General features: G+C 41.8%; 1 protein-coding gene across 1 annotated transcript in view; it reads left to right on the top strand.

Moving 5' to 3' along the window:
- Positions 1–2,271: 2,271 nt before the first annotated feature.
- Positions 2,272–21,424, top strand: part of LOC144826167 (embryonic protein UVS.2-like) — a 79,359-nt gene continuing 60,206 nt past the window's right edge. Inside the window, exons 1-5 of the mRNA XM_078684561.1 lie at positions 2,272–2,395; positions 13,941–13,965; positions 14,807–14,866; positions 16,568–16,708; positions 16,812–16,929. Coding sequence (XP_078540687.1) covers positions 2,327–2,395; positions 13,941–13,965; positions 14,807–14,866; positions 16,568–16,708; positions 16,812–16,929 — 413 coding nt within the window. The 5' untranslated portion in view covers positions 2,272–2,326. The remainder of the gene's footprint in view (positions 2,396–13,940; positions 13,966–14,806; positions 14,867–16,567; positions 16,709–16,811; positions 16,930–21,424) is intronic.

Raw genomic sequence — 21,424 nt, 5'->3', positions numbered from 1 at the left:
ACCTGCCCCTCCGCAGCAGCCAGTCTTTTTTCTTGGCGGTCAAGTCGTCTCCCCATGGTATCCAGTCATCAGGCCAGGGCGGAAAATCTATGATCAATAGTACAAAAGCCTAAGTTTGGCCTTTATGATGTCCGGGCCCACCAGTTGTTCTGTACCAGGACCTCCCATTGCCTCACCCTCCGACATGGGTGCATGTTTTGCATGTCAGTGCTGAGGTGCACTTGCAGAGCTATGTGTATGTCCAGTGGGAAGGGTATGCCCAGACGTGTGTCCCTTGCTCACTAAGCCTCTGAAGTCAAGCTATCTTGGCTGAAGATGGCTGATAGCCAGAAACCGGTCCTTGGATGCTTGATTCTGGTCCAGGAAAGACATGGCTTGGCAGTTCGGTCTGGACTGTTCCCAAGAGGCACGGAGTCAAGACTGATTTGCATATGGCCATGTCTGAACTGGGGTGGCTTGGTGAGCAAAATAAATAACGATGGAATAAACCCAGATCTGTGACTGGGGGGGAATGTTTTGCCATTGTGCAACATTCCGTCCATAATCTTGTGTGTTTTGCAATGTCCAGTACTGGAACAGCTGGAGGTTGTGCTTGTCAGTGGTCAGTGGTGTGGTGCACTGGCAGAGGCCTGTATAAGTCACTATGCAGCAAAAGATTGGGAATAAAATAGCCACAAATTAGCACAGGATGCTTCTAAGGAAACAGAGAAAGGCCAGGAGTCAAATTACCTGCAAAAAGACTATGCACCATTTAAGACAACACGAAATCATGCATTATGAAAGAAAACAGAAGATATTTTACATTATGGGAGAAAACATAGTAGACCAGAATTGAACAGAAAACAGAAGCTACAATTATCTATGAAAAGAAAAGAAAACACATCATACACCATGAAAAAACTAGGGCTGGGCAACATTATAATTAGCCTAGCGTAATTGGAGCAATTTAAATAATTAAACATCTCTATTGTGATGCAAAATTGCTGAAATTATGCAATTTCTCCAGATTGAGTAAGAATAATGTTGGGCAAAAGTGCTACTGCAGGAGCAGAGGAAGAAGGATCTAAGAGAGAGTGAAGGGCTGCTGGCTACTGCTGGGGGTGTCCTGTAGCATGTCGTGCTATTGTCATTTTGGACCCAGGGGTGCATTTTGCATTAAGATAACAGTGGTAAATGCTGCTTTAAGCTCTTCATGTAATGATGAATAATTTCCAGTACTATTGCAATGATTACTAGTAATAACGCTAGTTATAATGACACCCGTTACACCTACCCCTAAAAAAAACGAAAGACAGCATGCTCTATGAAGGAAAGCAAATGACTGGAGGGTAACAACGGAGCTTATTGGTGGAAAGCTGGCAGGCAGTGGGCGGGCTCTCCTGCACTGGGTGGGAATGTCTTTATTAGGGAGAGGTTGAGCTGAGATTGAGGTATGTAATTCAGGAAGGGGGCACCGTGTTCCCTTCCTGAGGGTGGAAGGCTGTATGTCCCTGGTGAGACCATCCTTACACCCTTGCTTACATAATGTCCCTCTTTCTTCTACCCTTCCGTCTGTCCACAGCTGTGTACCTTTTTATGTCCATATATAGCCTTCCGCCCTTCTTTGCCTCACTCCACCCTTCCTTTCTTTCAGCCTCCTCCTATGATTTTCAGCGACCTTTCCACCTTTCTTTGATCCTGCCACTCTGCCTTTCATCCTCTCACTCTGCCTTTCATCCTACTACTCAGCTTTCGTACTAAAATTCAGCCTTGACAGTGCAGGAGTTAACTCTGCCTTTCGTTTCTACACTCTTCCTTTCATCCTCCTACTCTGCCCTTCATCCTCCTGCCCTCCCTTCAATTTACAACGGTTTACTTCTGTACAAAGCTTCTTAACTTTGCTTGACAAATTAAATCTACTCTTCTCCATCCGGGTCTTTCGGTGCCTCGAGGACTTTTGTTGTTGTTTGAGGAGCCAAACCCTTGAAGGTGCGTCTGTGTCCAATCACAAATTCACACTCTTACAAGAAAGAAAACAGAGTAAAAGATTTTTAAACAAGAATATATCACGGTGCAGGATCTGTCACAAACCAAGTTTGCCACACTTAAAAGCGGCTTATTATCTTAGCTTTGGCACATTAGTGGCGATCCCAGGGCATCTTCTCCAGGACAGACACACCCTGTGACCTGTGCAGAAAGAGGTGTCATCCTTAGGACTGAGAGCTGATTGGAGGATGCACAGCCTCTTATGGGTGTATAAAGGACTGGGTCTGGGGTCAACAAAACATCTCCCAGAAGGAAGAAGCATTGACCTCTGGTGACCCGAGCACTGCCCCAGAACCCGAGGATGGACAGCAGAGGGTGGGCTCTGGTCGCAGTGTGTCTGCTGAGCACCTGCTGGTGCTTACCTGTACAGGTGAGACTCTCTTTAACGATGGTATATAGAGCTGAGAGCAGGTACAGGTGAGAGCTGCTGTAACAGTGTTATATATGGTCCTGTGCAGGTGTAAACTCTCAGGTGTGTATCACTGTACGCATACCTGTGCAGGTGATAGCTGCAGTAATTGGGTTAAATATATGCTTCTGTTTAGGTGTGGACTCTCAGGTGTGTACACCTGTGTAGATGAGAGCCGCATTAGCAGTGTTAGATATGGTTCGGTGTAGGTGTAGACCCTCAGGTGTGCATCACTTTAAGTGCACTTGTGTACATGAAAGCTGCATTATTAGTATTATATGGCTGGTGTAACAGCGCTATCTATGGTTATGTGCAGTTGTAGATTCTCAGGTGTGCATCACTGTAAGTACACCTGTGATGGTGAGAGCCGTAGTAACAGTGTTATATATGGTCCTATGCAGGTGTAAACTCTCAGGTGTGTATCACTGTACATATACCTGTGCAGCTGAGAGCTGCAGTAATTGGGTTAAATATATGCTTCTGTTTAGGTGTGGACTCTCAGGTGTGTACACCTGTCTAGATGAGAGCCGCATTATCAGTATTAGATATGCACTTGTGTACATGAAAGCTGCATTATTAGTATTATATGGCTGGTGTAACAATGCTATCTATGGTTATGTGCAGTTGAAGATTCTCAGGTGTGCATCACTGTAAGTACACCTGGGATGGTGAAAGCCGTAGTAACAGTGTTATATGTGGTTCTGTGCAGGTGTAGACTCAGGTGTGTACAACTGTGCAGATAAGAGCTGTAGTAACAGTGTGAGATATGGTTCTGTGTAGATGCAGACTGTCAGGTGTGCATCACTGTAAGTACACCTGTGCAGGTGAAAGCCACAGTACCAGTGTTATATATGGCTCTGTGCAAGTGCTGATGTAACAGTATTTTTTTTTGGTTGAATATTTTTTATTTATTTTCTAAATGATATAGTCTGTCTCTCAGATCAGGGGAATTTATACATTTAGATCATGAGTGTTCACAATACAATGGTTTCATGAAGCAAAAGATACAGGGGTATAAATATAGTAACCAATCCTAGGTTGGGGAATGAATTGCACTACACATCTTTACAGACAGAGATTCAACTTTTCAAGTGTTACAATACATTCTTTGAAATATTTTGGTTGCCTAACAAATAAAAAGAAGAAGAACTAGAGGCACAATTTGTATAATTAATGTATCCCTTTGTGTTTTTTTTTGCCTGTTTAGTCAGGTTCCTGTTTATTGTGCGAGTACTGTGTTTCATCTTTAGCAGTGGGATAGTTGGGGTTCCAGTTGCAGGGAGCAGTGTATGAATTATAGTACGTCTATGAGATGTGGAGTTTGGTCTTCATCATATCATAGGATTCTTTATCTGTTGTTTGGTTCGGAAGTGTTGCATACTCCTGCCGGTACCCTCGACAATTTTGCTTCAACTACTGTTAGCTAAGCTTGCCAGCCAGGAGGGTCAGGTAATAATGTGTGACCTGGTATATTAATTCGAAAAGTGCTGAGCCGTTCCTGAAAGGAGGAAATATATGCGTCAAGAGATGCGGAGGATGTTTATTGGGGTAAAGAGGAATTACCCCTGGGCATCCATTTTGTTGGATTTGGTGCCCTCACACACCTTTGCAGGTGTCATGCTTCATCATTTGGGCCTGCTCCTCGTTGGGTCGGTGGTGCAATACCCAACGGGCAACACCTCAAAGAGGGGCTCTTTAGCGGAAATCTTTTTCCAACTGCCATATAGATGAAGTGCGGGTGTGGGGCCTGGTAAGGATGTAGACGTGTCTAGGTGATTAAAATAAAGCTAGAGGTACCAAGGAATAATTTATTCTGGCGGTCCACTGCTTTAATTAAAAAGAGATTCTAGAGGGTGGAACTGGAGTATTTATGCTTCCAGAGACCTTCCAGAGTGTGCTATTGTCCGGTCAACATGTTACTCGCTATTGTTTATTAACAGGCGATTCTTCAGGACCAATGGAACTATTTAGCAGGTATCTACGGAGTTCACTGTCTACAAGTTGTCCCTAATGTATTATGAATATACACTAGTGTGAATTAAAACAAAAAACAAATGGATAAAAAAGGGGGGGGAAGGGGAATCACTGTATCCCTATAGGAGCACTTCCACTTAATGTTCCACATAGGAGAGTGCATGTACACAACTACTAGTGTGTCGATACACGCTAGTGAAACACGACACTGGCATGCAACCCACACCTGATATGTAGTCAATTGATGCGTTTTTGAAATTCCTGTTATGATTTGCTTCTCCTTTTTCCTTTACAGGTAATTACAGCTTAACACAGGGATTTCAAGGAAGAAGGGTAATATAGGGATACAGTGATTTTTGAATTAATTTGACTCTGTGGGCACTAGCTGTAGCTGGACCTTCTACTTAGTTCTAAGTAGTAATAGCCCGGTTCTCCTTGTTTTTGTACCTATGACCTGGTATATTGTCACGTGATATCTCGAGTTCAGAAACTAGGGTTTTATGTGGCCACACTCGAATGGATAGGGCCATGGACATAGCTGGTCTACTTTTGGCTAATCCTAAAGAGAGGTCCAGGAATTTGTTTACGGTTTGGCGTTTGGATGATCATCTAGTGATACCTAGGAGAAAATGTCTGGCATCTAAAGCTATGACTTTACCCCTGCCTCTGTGAGTGTATCCACTACCAACTTCCATTATCCTACCAATCCTGGATAGTCCCCTACCAAGTGCATGAAGGTGGCTCCTTCACTGGGGGAACCGGGACACAGATCTGTGGATGTCAGGTACATCCGTGCTAGTCTGTGGGGGTGAAATATGTGTGATGTAGGTAATTAAATTGAGTGCACTTTAGTCTTGCATTTGTTGAGATTATTTTAGGTGCTGCCAGGCATTGTTACCATTGTTTGTCTGTCAATAGTGTTGAAAGTGCTGTGTCCTAGTAGATATGGAGTGAGGTTAACGGGATTGCAGTGCCTTGTTTTATAAAAATGTATAACATTCTGTTGGACCGGCGATCAGGGCCATGGGTGGGTAATGGTTGTAGCAATTTAGATGTCTCTGGTTCCTTATGTCTTATTTAGTTGTCGTATGAGGGATGCTTATAATAGAAAGGAACCAGGAGGTACCCCATAATCATCTACCAGTTCCGCAAATGAACTAAGAACTGTGTCAGTGAGCAGGTAGACCAATGTGGTTATACCTGCTCCTTCCCAGTCCACCCTCTCTGATCGGCACGCCATTCTCATTTGTCCAGGTAGTACCCAAAGGTCTGGGGCATCTGGAGGAAAATTCCGTCTCTTCTGCACGTAGTGAGCCCAACAATAGCAAGCTGTGTTCATGAAAGAATTTCCAGTTCCTTTTTTTGGGATGGGGGTCTCTGGGCCCATCAACCAGTCTAATACTGTGTGTTAGTGTAATCCTGTTGCCGAGTGTCCTAGTTCTGTCTGATTGCAGCCCACCAACAAGCCGCAACATATTGTAAGGGAAACTCAGGCCCTATTTTTTCCCCATTCCAGTAATGTCAACATTTAGGTAATATCTCGAAAACAATTTAGTGGCAGAATGAAGGGGAGAGATGCAAATAAATATAACAATCTGGGCAGAGGTAGAATTGGGGATATTGCTATGCGCCCCAAGGGAGAGAGCAAAAGTTCTGTTCAGAACGTCTGGGAGGACCGAGTGTTAGTAAGTACTCTGCCTATGTTGCCTTACAGCAGATCCGATGGCTCATGATATATTTGAACTCCTAGGTATTTAAAAGTGTTGCAGGACCTGGGGATTGGAGTCTGAGGTAGCTGCCTTTGTTGCTCCAGATTTAGATGTCATAGGAAATAGTAGTGATTCGTCCCAGTTAACCCTCAGACCTGATACCTGCCCAAACCTTTCCAGCAGCTGCATGAACTCGTTGGTCACTGCTGGATCACTACACAAATATATTAGTGCATCATCCAAATATAGGTAGATCACATGCCATTGGTTGTATGCCCTAATACCCCAGTCCGCGGCATGTGTATGTTGTATTCCTAGAATTGTACAATATGTTCAATATCCACACAAGATTCGGATAACCATCACGGAGCAATAGCTACACACAGAATCGAAGATCAAACGCAGCGCACGGTGTGCATCGTGTTTTCTACTTTTCTAAATTGTCCCATTTTCCCTGATGAAGGGTTCAAAACCCGAAATGCATTGGAATAATTAAATGGGACACAATCAAAAGATGAAGAAATGAATGATTCTGGATAAGTGAAGTAAACTTGTTCACAATAAAATCAACTAAACGTTTATGAAGTCTATTCATTGAACACCCATATGCCTTAAATTTAAGTAGCAAACTTGGACATAAACTGTAAAATTGGTACTTTGGTCTAATGACCCAGATTGTGCCCAGGGAGACACACTCACGGGAGTGAGGTGCAGCCTTCACATTATACGGAACGTACCTGACCAGTACACGTTACCTTAGGAGCACATCTTACATAGTTTTCACCTTTTCGAACTTCAACAGAATGTGGTGCGTACTGCCACAAATTTGTTTTTAGACATACATTTTACACACAACCTCAGAGAAGTGACAAACCTATAGACCAGTTTGTAACAAGGTTATGTGTATTATCACTTAAATGCCAATTTGTTGGGATGAGAGATGAAATGATCAGGAATCAACTTATTGTACAATGTCGTAATAAGAAAATGCAGGAAAGATTATGGGCTGCGAAAACCCCTACGTTAGGAGTGCTATTCATATAGCTAAGGAGTTGAAGAGTCAGATGCATGCATGAAGGAAATGGAGTAGAAGGAGGGTACAACAGGTGTAACGTGTGTAGCACAAGATGATGTTGCGGCCGTAAATTCGAACAGGAATGGTGAGATGAGTGGAAAAAATTGAGTATATTTTAAGAGGTACAACAATTCTGTGGTAAACTCAGAACAGAACAAGACGCATGAGAAAATGTGCACTAGATGTGGCAGCACATATCACACTGCTGAATACGAGAAATGTTATGCTATAGATATGGAGTGTAAGAAATGTGGACGTAAAGGACATTTCTACAAGATGTGCAAAACATACAATAGACCTAAAGTAGCTGTAGTTCAAAGTGACAAAGGGAATGTCACGTCAATATGTGATGTGGAAGATGCAAACAAAATGTTATGCGTAGATGAAGAAAATATAACTACTGCACCAGGAAGAAGAACGAGACCTAAAGCTATATTTTTGACACTAGGAAAGGAAACTGAATTAATGGTGGATTCAGGTTAATTTTGGACAATCATTCCACAAAGGATGTTTGAACAAAATTGGCCTAATGTAAATTTGTTACCCAAAGAAATTAATCCTGGTTGTTACCTTAGGATACATGTTAATGGATATTGTTTTTCACGATAGATGTGTGCAAGGAAAAGTTTATGTGGCTCGTAGTGGACCACCGATATTAGGGTGGGCACATCAATATGATTTACATATAATCATAAATCCTAGGGCAACCCATCAAGTAAAGGTTGTTGATGAAGTTACAACAGAAGCGATTGTTGAAGGAATGAGTAGTTTATTCTCGGAAGAAATTGGTGAACTCAAAGGGTATGTACACAAAATAATGCTAAAGTCTGATGCAGTTCCTATGCAACATAAAGTCCGTAAGGTCCCTATCATTCCTAGGCAGGAAGTAAAATGTATGTTGTGTGAGATGGTTGAACAGGGTATCATTGAACAAATTGAAACTTCTGTTGCATTTAACCAGTGGTTATCACGGTTAAACCTGATGGAAGTTATAGGTTCTGTGTGGACTTGCGCACCCTTAATCAAAATATTGTTTTTAATACTTTCCCATTACCAAACATAAATTAATTAATTTTGTCTGTGAAAGGGGAGAAATTTTTTTCAAAATTGGACTTGCACATTGTATATCATCAGATTAAATTACATAATGAGTACAAACCATTAACACCATTTATCACAACCGAAGGGATATTTCAATTCACTAGGATGCCATTTGGTTTGGCGTCTGCTGCAGGAGTATTTCAACAAATGATGGGTTCAGTTTTGAAGGGGACAAAGAATGGTGTGTATTTTCAAGACGATGTATTGTTATTTGGTGACACTAAGGAACATCACAATATGGTTTTGAAAGAGGTGTTAAGCAAATTGGAAAATGCAGGTTTGACCCTCAAAAAAGAAAAATGTAAATTTGCTGTGGAAGTAGTAGAATATTTAGGTACACTCTGTCTGCTGGTGGGATTAAACCTAAATGTGACCTTCTAGAAGCAATAAGGAAAGCTCCTACACCGTTGGATAAAGACCAACTCAGATCGTTCTTAGGTCTTATAGAATATTATGCTAAATTTGTACATAATTTTGCAGAGAAAACAGAAAAAATAAAAATACTTCTCAGGAAGGGGTACACATTTGTATGGTCTGATGAGCAACAAAATGCCTTTGAGAAAATCAAAAGTGAAATTTGTAAGTCAAAACTCCATTTGATACCAAGTTGAGATCAATTCTTACAGTGGATGCAAGTGCGGTGGGGATAGGAGCTGTCTTGGCACAGGTGCATACCTCTGGAGTAAGAACAGTTGCCTTTGGTTCAAGGTCTCTCACAAATTCTGAAAGGAATTATTCTGTAATAGAGAGGGAGGCCTTAGCAGCAGCATGGGGAATTGAGTATTTTCTAATGTACTTATGGGCCTTTCAATTTACATTACAAACAGACCATAAGCCTCTTATCAAGATTTTATCTCCTGGTGGTGCAGGTAAAGGATCAGCAAGATTGACCAGGTTGGCTGCCCGTTTGCAAAAATAATTTTTATATAAAATGGAGTATATTGCAGGATGGAAAAATGGTCAAGTAGGTGGATTGTCTATGCTACCCTTACCTTGGTTTGAAGCCGATAAGTTAAAGGTTGAGTCGTTCCAATGTGAAGGTTCGGTGGCTGCAATTGATGATCTGGTAGAATTGTGATCTGGAGCTATTGATAAAAGTTTGTGGAATGAAAGTATGTCTAAGGATGAAACTTTATGTATGGTTAAAAATGTAATTGTCCAAATGGGCAGACGTGAAAGTACCCTTCCTATTGCTGTAAGACCTTTTGTAAATGTTTTAGAAGATTTATCTATATTTGATAAAGACGGGAACGTTATAATGAAAGAGGATACATTTGTTCCACCACAAGATTTAAGATTAGTGTTGTTCAAACTGGCTCATGAAGGCCATATGGGCCAATCTCTCATGAAGAAAAAACTTAAGAGAACACTTTTGGTGGCCTGCTATGGATCAACAAATATCGGATTGGGTTGAAAGGTGTGTTGAATGTATGGAGAGTGAAGAGAGATTGAAGGTGGGAACCAGTTGGAATTAGGAAAAATTGAGGATCCGGGTTTACTTTGGCACACAGTTTGTTTGAATTTTATAGGTTAATTTGCGAGTCTGAGCATGGATTTGAAATGTGAAGTGATGATTGTAGATGTTATGTCAAAATGTTTAATTGTGAAGTTTGTAAAGGAGATCACTACGAAGAACACGATTAATGTTTTGTCTGAAATTTTCGGGGAAGAGGGTTATCCTGTCAAGTTGGTCACTGACAATGGTACTAATCTGATTTCTACTGAGATGACAAAGTTTTTAAAATCATGTGGTATTATTCATACTAGACAAAAAAGAATGCTAAGTCAGAGCACTCCCTATGTAACCCAATGTTATCAATAGAAAACTTGCATGTACTCTAGGATGCGTGCTGCCTGGTTGAAGGTTGCCAACCACGAACGCTTGAGACAGAATAGCCGGTGGAATACCACCAGTATGCCCGGCACACTGCTGAAATTAAAGTATCAATGTGTATTTCAGAATAAATCTCTTACTTTGAACAACAACTTTATAAAAAAAACGGATTCAACATATGATTGTCAACTCCATTTTTATCAGAATAGATAAATAACTGGAAGACTGTATTTTTGTATGAAAAGAAAACTGTAGATTCAGTACAACACTTTGTTTAAATTCAACAACGTGGTGTTTTTAGTTTCCAGAGAAAAAATTGAACATACATCAAAACATCAAAAATATTGAAACAATACTATTATTGCTACAGAACACTTATAAGTAGTTATGCCCAATGCACTTTGGGAAGAACTTCCTTCTTCAGGCTATTCTGTCTCAATTATTCATACTAGAACATCTTTATATAACCCGCAGGGAAAAGGTGTTGTGGAAAGGGTTAACCACATGGTGAAGGGAGAAATTCAAATGGAAGTGGCAAGCAGAGGTGATGTCAAAAGCATGGTCAATGATTTGGTATGGGCCTACCGTACAACTGAAAATACAGTTTCTGGGAAAGTTCCTTTTGTTGTCATGAGGGGGCGTCCTGCAAGCACGAAACTTATTCCTGCATGGATGAAAGATTGTATTGGTTTGGCAAATCTAAAGGGTGATAATGCGAGAAACAATGAAGTTGCAATTTATAATAGGATCATAAAACCTGCTGGGTTTACCAAATTTCTTGGTCCGTACAAAGTTAAAACAGTTCATGATAACCATGTGACTTTGTACAATGGGGAATATTGGAATTTGAGAAGAGTGGCTCTTTACAAAAAGGGCAAAGGGCATGAAATGAGTACTGGAAATGAAAATCTTAATCCTTATTTTCTCATGAGTGATGATGACCTAAGTAGAAGACCACCGGTGTGGATGAAGCTGGTAGAAGATCATCCATTGTGGTACCAATGAGTAGTGGTGATAACACTGCTAATAGAATTCTGTCTCAAAGACATTGATGTCCTCCTAGATATTTACAAGACTATGTATGCGGAGATGTATGAATTACCTTTTCTTTACAGGAAGTGTACATATGAAATGTTTGTATTTTCTTGTATTGCGTTCAGTTATTTTAAAATATTCAACTTATGTTCACATTATATATATGGTTAGTCAATAGAGATAAAAGGAAGAGGATGTGTTGTAGTCTTAGTATTGTACAATATGTTCAATATAATGTTCTGGTGCTTTAAATATATTGTTCCATTATAGTTCTAGTGTTGTTAGGTTCTATCACAGAGCTGCGTTCACCCACTGTCAGTTGTTTGCTGGCTGTAGTGGGAACACCAACGTTATCTCTGGCGCTTCCAATAAAGAGTATAACTAAAGAACCTAAACCATTGACGAAGGAGTGATCTTATTTACAACAGTGTACATATTGTGCATGCCAGCCGCTCCAATGCCAACGCAAAGAGGATTGATGTTAGCCTTGCCGGGTGCTGTGCCCTATATCAAATGGCTCTGAGATTACTGTGCCTGTTTTTGACTCATGCTGTAGGCGAGTTATAAAGCAATGTGATCCTGTTCAGGAAGTGCGATCCTATTCCATATCCAGTGAGCACTACATGTTAGTAATGCCAGCCTAAGCTATCAAATGCCTTCTCAATGTCTAGTGAGGCTATCCAGGATGGGACATCTGCAGTGCACGCTGAGTTAAGGAGCAAGAAAAGTCTGCGTAGGTTGAGAAAAGTATTTCTGCAAGGAATGAAACCATTCTGGTAACCATATACCAGCAATTGGCTTGCTGCTATTAGACGATTGGCTGGAATTTTGCCCAATATCTTATAATCAGAATACAAAAGGCACAGTGGGCGGTAGGAGCTAAGCAACAGTGGGTCTCTACCTGGCTTAGGTAGCACCACTAGAATGACTTCACGTGGTGAGGATGGTAGTACACCCGTCTCATAGGAGTCAGTATATAATTTGAGCAATCATGGAGGTAATTGTGTGTGGAAGGCTATGTAGAACTCTATCGGAAAACTATCTGCTCCTGGGCTCTTGCTGTTCGCCATCTGCCGAGTGGCATCTACAATTTCGGTTCTATAAGGAATAACTGTGTTTCTGTTGGGTCGTTCGCAGGGGGGGCTTTGTATAGCAAGACATAATGACATCTTGAGTGTTGACTAAATTTCCCTCCTTATTATGTATGGCTGTGATTGGAGTCCAAGGTGATTCGGTTTTGAGTAGTCATGCCAATAGGTGGCCTGCTTTATCCCCCTCCATATGCTTCCTAGCTTGGTATTCTCTGTAGTCTAGAGCTCCTAGTTGTTGTTGTAGTGTTGTTGTGTTTCAATCTAGTCTGTTCTAAGGTGGTCGCAGATGCTCAGTCACTAGGTAATACTTGCTTGCATTCTCGAATCTCCAGTTCCAAGGTAGTTAAATCTTTATGGAGGGTGTTTCAGGTTCCAGAAACTGCATTTATCATATGTCCTCTTAATACTACATTAAATACATCCCATTCTATTTTGGCCCCACATGCAATGTCTTTGTTGTTGTGGAAATAAGTTTCAAGTGTCTTTACATGGAAGAGCAATGTGGGGTGTCTCGAAGCGCCTCCAGTGCCATGCGTCATTTAGGCATACAAGGTCTACTTCTTCCCCATGTCAGTTGTAGTTGTAGGGAGTTGTGGTCTGATAGAGTGTGGCCAAGGTATTCTGCTCGGGATACTTTGGCAATAACTTCCTGCGTGCAGCATATGAGATCTATTCTGGTGTGGCAGTCATGCAGTCCAGAGCAGTATGGAATTCCCAGAGGGTAGGATGAAGGATTTGCCATGATTCTTGTACAATAAGGTTATCTGCCCATGCCCGTAGATGTTGGGCAAGTTTAATCAAGTGGGCGCCCTACAGTAGTGGAAATGAGCCATTGTTTGACAAGTCAGGAGCACATTTAAAGTCTCCCAATAAGTCAGGGCTAATGGATTATGTAGTAAGGCTGGTGTCAGAGATTGTAGGTAGGTCAATTGGCCCGAGTTAGGTTTATATAGTGAAATCACTTTCAACGGGAGCCCATAGAGTCACCCCTCTAGCGTAGCATATAGGCCGTCAGGGCCAACGCAAGTGTGTGAAATTTCTAGCAGTGCGCCAGTTGCTACCCATATCAATGCTCAATGCATAGCCAGAGTAAGTAGTTTATAATAGAGTTCCTCACCAGTGTTTAGGCGTGGATTCCAGTGTCTGAGATGTGAGGTGTGTTTCTTGTAGCAATGCTATAGAAATTTTTCATCTCCACAGATATCGATAGCCTCAATAACGTTTAGTGTAGCCTGTTAAACCTTGGCTATTCCAAGACAACAGTATTAAATTGGAGGTTTGTGTCTTATTCATTAAGTTCATATTGGCAAATACAGATTTGTCCTAGTGTATATTGCTCCCGCAATTTCCGCCCACCCGTCAAACCCAACACATTCGGATGCCTTTGAAGAAACCCCATATTGACAGCAAAATATCAGCTAACCAGTATCAACAAGGAAAGTCCACAAGGAGGCATGGGAACAGTAAATCTCCACTCCCCAATATACTCCTACCTTGATGATACTGTGCAAGGGGATGTCCTGCAGTCCTTGCCATTGCAGATCAAGATTTGTTGTTTTGAGTTTATGACATAAAGCCCAACCTAGATTTTAGGTCATCTTTTAAAACATGGCTTTAGGTTTAGCTAAATTTCTAAAATCCTCATACTTACATTAGGTGATTAAAATGCAACTTTTCTCTTTTGCAGAATGTCTTTGGACTGGAGAAAAACAGTAAGTATATTTACAGTCGGGATATGTTTGAACTTGAGCATAGATCCTGTACGTAACGAAGCGCTATATTCCGGGCATGGCTGGGGGCTGCAACATGTACTATCTACTAAATCCGTTTAATTTGCTTTTTGTGGATTTACAAAGGGATAGAGAGTAGGATGTGCACGTGCACCTTGTGCATGAACATAATGCTGCTATGAGTCACAAAGTGTGAAGCTGAAAGGGGGGGCATTGACACCACTGACTCCATAAGCAAAAAGAAGTCACCAAGAAAGGAAAGTGAGAATGAGAGAGATATCCATAGAGAAGCAAAACCCTAATCACCATCGGCTGGGTGACAGAAATGGAGCGGTTTATTGATCGAACCGCTCCATTGTGTATTTACAACCGGTATTTTGGAACGGATTTAGTATGATATATATATATATATATACATATATATATATATAGAAAGTCACGCATTAACCTTTGGGCGCGGCTGGAATTCCCCCGCCGTGCGTGCAAGTTCCACGCTTGCACAAACCGGACGGCCTCTAGCCGTCCGATGCACACGCCCACCGTGACATCGTTAAGAGCTTCCATAAGACGGATGGGCCTGCCCACTTTTCCTTGTTTGACACATATATCCTAGCACGTACAAGGCTCTGCGCATTTCACCCCCTCCCACACAATATCTATTAACATATTCGAGAGTTGGCAGAAATACACAGTTTGTGCAAAGAAAACTCAGATGGACACTTGGTGCCAGTGAATACTTCATCTTTTATAATTGATTTCTCAATCCACCTATTCCTGTGCACGAGCAGCTGATGTGAAGCTGGGAATGTGTCTTCTCTTTCAGACACCGGGGATTCAGAGGAGCCACCAGGAATCTTCGAGATCATCACCAAAGAGAACATAGGTAAGAGAAAATCTTGGGCTTCTGGGCGCTAGACTTTGTTACAAGACAGTCTGCTGTGACACTGATCCCAAGCGCCTTTGAGATCTAAATAGAACCAAGAAAAGAGCAAACCTCAGGGAGTCTGGGCGCTAGACTCCGTTAAACAATAGTCAGCTGTGACCCTGTCCCAGACGTCTTCGAGATTGTCAACAAACAGAACCAAAGTAAGAGAAAACTTCTGGCCTCTGTTACAAGATAGTCAACAGTGAGCCTAAGCCAAGGTGCCCTCACAATCATCACCAAAGACAACCAAGGTCTTAGACGTGGCCCTTTCTGCAGAGTCACTCCAGATTTTTGTGTTTCTCCACCGTCCTTTATCTGAACTCATTTTTGTTGGCTTTTAGGACTCTGTGCACTTTTTCCCTGCTGACCAGTGGTAAAGTGCTTCTACTTTCTCCGTAAAACATGCTAACATTGGCCTACAGCTAAGTGTCACATTTAATTTACTTGTAAGTCCCTAGTATCTGATGCTAGGTGTACCCAGAGCGTGTATGTTAAACTCTAGTACGGGGCAACAGCACTACTCATGGTACCAACTACAGAACCCTTTCAAACATGTCTAGGCCTGCAGTGCAGATTGAAGCAGCCATTTACACCTGGTCTCAATATATAATCATAGGCTCAAATTTTACAAATGTGGTATATCTGGGAACAGATGCCACCCTTTTAAAAACATACAGCGAGGAGTAACACACATAAAAAGAAATGCATTTCGGGAAATAAAGTCCTCCCAAAACACATTTCAGATTCATAGCATAGAAACATCTGGTTACACATACAGATCTGTATCATGTCATCTCCACAAAACTACTATTACTAATCAAGCATATGATTGGCCCACACTAGTATATATTTTGAAGGATTGTGGTAATATACAATCATATCAATGAAAATCAAACTAACCTTTTTGTGCTACAAGTTGTGTGAATCGATCCTGCTCATTGATCTGGTTCAATAAGTAAACATTCAAAGAATTCTATACAGTGGTTCATACTTGTATGTAAGACAGATAATGACGTGTAAAATCCTATTTAAAATTTAAAGACGTAATACCAATGTGTGGACGAAGAATTACCAAACAATCTAGGGTGGTGACAGTGTGGAATGGCTGCCTCTGACAACACGTGTGATGTCACTGCTGGTGTTTGCTGAAAGTCCATTTAAGGCACTTAGAAGGCCATTGCAGTTGTTAACCAAATGTTTCTGTCTTAATATGTTCAAATTTATTATGCTCCATGTTATTGTAGCAAGTCAGTAAAATGTTGTTTGTAGTGCCATAATTAACTCCTGATGTGACATGATGACAACACTATGGGAATGTAAGACACCGGAAACCATTCCCAGTAAACATTAAAAGCTTCAGTCACTCACTGAGGATCAATCAAGGATTTATAGAGAGCAGCAAATTCCCCCTGAGGGTTTTAAGGATGCCTGTGTGCTCAGGCCTTTTAAGTCTCTGGGGTCATTTATTTGTTAGTGCTTATATAATAGTTTAATGTTATACCCGAAATATTCCTCCTCCACAAGTGATTCTTGCATTTTATTATGTTTCTTGAAATCACACTTTAGGCCTAAAATCAGCTTCCTTCTCTTCTGTGTACTCTTGTTCCTTCTGGTGTAATGACAGACACTGACTACTATCACTCTCACTCACTATTGTAGGCATCACACAGCTGGTCCATGAGGAAGACATTGCCGCCCAACCAGGTCGCAATGCCAGGATATGCCGAAACAACAGCTGCTTCTGGCCTAAATCCAGTGATGGGACCGTCTCTGTTCCTTACACCCTCAGTCCCACTTACAGTGAGTTCACCTTTACACCAGTGCTCAAGATTGTCTTTCATAGATACCTTTCCAGGTTTATTCAACTTATGCCATCCTGCCCATTTCCTCTTTTTCCCGTCAGGTGCCAGAGATGTAGCTGCCATCAAAGATGCAATGAGTGAGTTTGCAAAAGTTACCTGCATCCGCTTTGTGACCCATGCATTGGAATCAGATTACCTCCAGATCATGCCTGAGGATGGGTAAGAGCATGGGAAACCCTAAAGACTGACCCCAGATTCAGCATCACACCATGTACGTCTCCATCAGATACACTTATTAGCTCTAGACCCTTCCTGTGGATGGGTAAGAGCAAATGACACCCTTAGGACTGATCCTACATTCAGCATCACACCAGGTACGGCTCCGTCAGAGAGACTCAATACCTTGAGATCCTGCCTCAGGATGGGTAAGAGCAAAGTGCACACTATGGACTGGTCCTACATGCAGCAGCACATCAGACAGAGCTCCATCAGATAGACTCATTACCTCCAGACCCTGCCTGTGGATGGATAAGAGCACATGGCACCCTAAGGACTGGTCCTACATTCAGCGTTACACCAGACACAACTTCATCAGATAGACTCATTACCTCCAAATCTTGCCTTTGGATTGGTAAGAACAAGGGGCACCCTGTGGACTGATCCTACATTCAGCATTACACCAGATAGGGCTCCCACAGACAGACTCATTGCCTTCACATCATGCCTTTGGATGCGCATGAGCACATAGAACCCTAAGGACTGATCCTACATTCAGCATCACATGGATAGGGATCCATCAGATAGACTCATTACCTCCAGACCCTGCCTGTGGATGGTAAAAGCACAGGACACCTGTAAAGTTGTAGAGACCGCCATGCCATGTTTTCTTTAAGTCCTTTATTGAAGTATCTAGTTGTACAGAGACCCCATCTGCAGACAGGGCTGTTGTCAGCATCCAAGCGCTTCCTTAGCCTCTCACCAACAATCTAATCTCGAGCGGTGATGCCTTGGACACCAGCTTGCGCTTCACTATTTGGTAACAGAACCCTGCATACTAACGTTTCTGTACCCTGAGATACCACATCACCTCCCTCATTTACCCAAATGAAAAAAGAAAATAATTAAAATTCACCACCCCCCAAACTAAACCACAGAAAATTCTAATTGAAAAACACTAATAAGGATAATAATTCATAACTAGAACACAATTAAACATAGTCACATAACCAAGTACAATTAAACACAGTTAAATAACTGAGCTGGTCTCTTCCTTACTTGTTGGATGTCGGCTCTTGAGATCCTCAGACAACTCCTTGCTTGAAGAAGTTACTTCTCTTCCTAGAACAAAGCTGCATTTGGCAACCCTATTAAGAATCCAGATTTTGTTATCAGTCTTACCTGCATTTCTAAACACACCCTCTGACTATCAAAACAGCTCCCAAACCCTTGGAGCTGGCATACGTCATTATGATTATGTCATCCCTGGTATCAAAACTTCCTAATTCTGAGGCCTTCTCTAAACCAGATTTCATGTCCTTATAATCCCTCTCACAACCATCACTTCAAATATATAGTATTTGCCCTTCTTTACAGAGACCTGAGAAGAACTGTTCTTTCAGCGAATTTTGGCACAAACTTGTTGTAGAATTCTGCCATAATCAAGAACTCCACAAGTTCTTCCTTGCACTTAGGCAAGGACAAATTTTTTATTGTGTCCAGCAATCCTTTCTTTGGCCGAGTCCCTGATCCAATGATTAGATGCCCTAAATACTCTATCTCAGGGACATTAAACTTAGACGTTTTCCATTTCAATGTCAACCCTGCCTACTATAATATTCTAAGCACCTCACACAACATTCCATTGTACTCCACTATGTTTGATCGTAATAACAAAATATAATTGATAAACCTTCATCCCTGCCACACCCCACAATACCTTTTCATTGCCCTCAAAAGACAGAAGCTGCCAATATAAGTACACAGGTCAACATCAAAAACATAAAAGTACCATAGGGAGTGGCAAACAAGGTAAAATCTTGTGAAGGGTCAGTCAGCATAATGTGATGATATGCCGAACCAAGGTCTGAAGAAGAAAAATGTTTAGCTCCATTCAACAAACAGAGTTTCATTGATGCTGGGGAGGGGAAAGTAGTCAACAATCATAGCCTTGTTAAGTTAGCTCAAATTAGCATATAACCTAGCATCACTATTGGTCTTGCATGCTATACCCACAGGTGCAAGCCATTCAGAAGCTTCTAATTTCTTAATTACCCAGCCAGCAGTCAAGATGTCCAACTCCTATTTCATTCTATCCTTGACTGCCACAAGTATACTCCCAACTGTAGCCACTTTTGGAAGTGCATTGGATTAAAGATTAATCTCAGATACATAGCTCCTCAGACATCCCAGCTCTTCTCTGAAAACATTAGAAGACTCATTCAGCAAGTTATCACATCCCTCCAAAACACTGCGAACTACTGGAATGTCTTTTACACAAACAGAAGGATTTGCATTGGGCTCCATATACACATGGAGATCACACTGATTAATCCAACTTATTAAGGAGTCACCTTTCACAGACATATATATCTTCCCCGGTATTATATGATCTTTGAATTCTATAGACCCCCAAAAATACCCAGTCAACTTTATTGGTTCCCCAGCACACCCACGGGTCTAATGTCTGTCTTTGTGGGCCTTATTTTGTTTTTCAGCCTATTCTCATTAAACGTGAGTGGCATCAACGTGATTTTGGCTCCTGAGTCAAACAACATTTTGACCGCTTCTCCATTGACTTGTACCACTTCAAAAGGCCCTTCCAAACCATCAACTTTGTCTTGCAACTCAACCACCTCTTCTACAAATTGAACTTCACAATTCACCTCCCTCACTTTGTTGATAGTGGATTTACAACATTTAGTCACATGACCTTTCATGTTGCAATTCTTACAAGTAGCCTTCCATCCCGGGCATATCTTACTATTAGCCAAGTGGCCTATCTCACCACACCAATAGCATTTGCCTAAAAATGTGTGACTTATCTTGCCTCCTGTGTCACTTTTACCTTGAACAGATTTATTTTCATTGTCTTTCTCAGCCACCCCTTTAACTGGAGCCTCTTCATTCTTGCTTGCATTCACTACATCCTTGCGAATAGCTTCGACCCATGCCTTTGAATGTTCTTGTGTTTTGGCTAAAGTCAAAACATCATACAAAGAAGGATTGTATTTCTGCCACATTGCCTCCTTAGCCTTTTCAAAAGAGCAACACAGCATAAACTGATCCCTTAATTGTTCCTCAAAGGAACTCCAAAAACCGCAAGTTGAAGCTAACCCGCGTAACTCTGTTATGTACTGCTCTGCGCTCTTGCTTTGACGCTGCATCCTCTTCCCAAAATGATAGTGTTCAAGCAAGGTACTCAATATAGGAATGTAATGCAGGACAAGCTTCTTCATGGAAATCTCATACTCATTTAAATCAGAAACCTTATCCCCCGATAGTTCAGGCAGATGTTCAAACACTCCCTGCACTTCAGACCTTAGGCAGTGTAATACTAAAAAGGTCTTCCTTTCAGCACTAAGAGAAGCACGACATACTCTAGCATAATGTGCCAAGAACTTCTTTTATTTGATCCACTGAATGGATGGATCACCAGGAGAGGAGATAAAAATGGTGGTCCAGTTACATTCTGCATGGTGAAAAGTATTTACAATTCAAGACCTTACCTTTTCCCTCCAAACAATTTGTTCACAAAGTTACAATGGAGTGGAAAAGAATAACAAAAAAACTGTATATAAAATTGGTCAACAAACTTAACTGGAATACCCTCTTTAGAGACACAGTAAAAACAGAGTGCATTTTGTCGAAGCATACACGTGTAGCTCCTGTCAAACCAGATTCAGGGATGTTATCAGAGGGAGCAGGAGCCAAGGTGTCCACATCACAAGGATGCGGGTAGAGGCGGGGCACAATTCACTGTGATACATACAGTGGAGTTCCTGCCAAGGTGTATGTGTGTGGCGAGGTGTGGCCAAGGTGTACGTATCAGCGTTGTGCTTCTAGTGAGATGAGTCTGTCATTCGCAAAGATGACAGAATCTGCTCCTCTCACCACTGCCTCACAACCGATACCTCAAACCAATATGGCCAAAGCTTGCCCGGATGCCATGACACTCTAAGGTCTGCTTCTTTTCCCACTGCGAAGAAAGATCTAACGTGAGCAGCACTTAAGTTTTGTGCTTGACAGGCACACACCAATATGCCCACCGCACATATGTACACTGCAATATATGCCGTGACGCTTGATGCTCTCCTCCTGTTCCCATAGCGAAGCGAGAGCCTGCACGAGCAGCACTTGATTATTGTGCTCAACAAACACATGCCAGGAAAGCATGCTCCCCCTCCAGTAAATGCCGGTCCACAAGGGCGCTCGAGCCTTGAACCCCCGCAGGCCTGCAACTGCTGCAAACTTACATCAAGAAGGTAAATCCATCCAACATACCTTCAAATACGGTCCTGTACCAATCAGAAACCAAATTAAACAGCTGCAACTGCTTTGTGTTGAGGGCTCTGTAGATCCAATGGATGGACCCTCTTTCCTAATGAATCAACATGAGTTGGTCTTCTCCACTGATTAACTAAGGCACATGATCCAACAGCACGTGGGTCGCTCGTCACTAAATGTTAAGTTGTAAGGACCGCCATGCCACGTTTCA

The sequence above is a fragment of the Lissotriton helveticus genome, chromosome 3_2 (genome assembly GCF_964261635.1).
Source record: "Lissotriton helveticus chromosome 3_2, aLisHel1.1, whole genome shotgun sequence".
NCBI classification, from domain to species: domain Eukaryota; kingdom Metazoa; phylum Chordata; class Amphibia; order Caudata; family Salamandridae; genus Lissotriton; species Lissotriton helveticus.
Note: the sequence above shows the minus strand (reverse complement) of the source record. Positions and strands in the feature narration are given on the sequence as shown.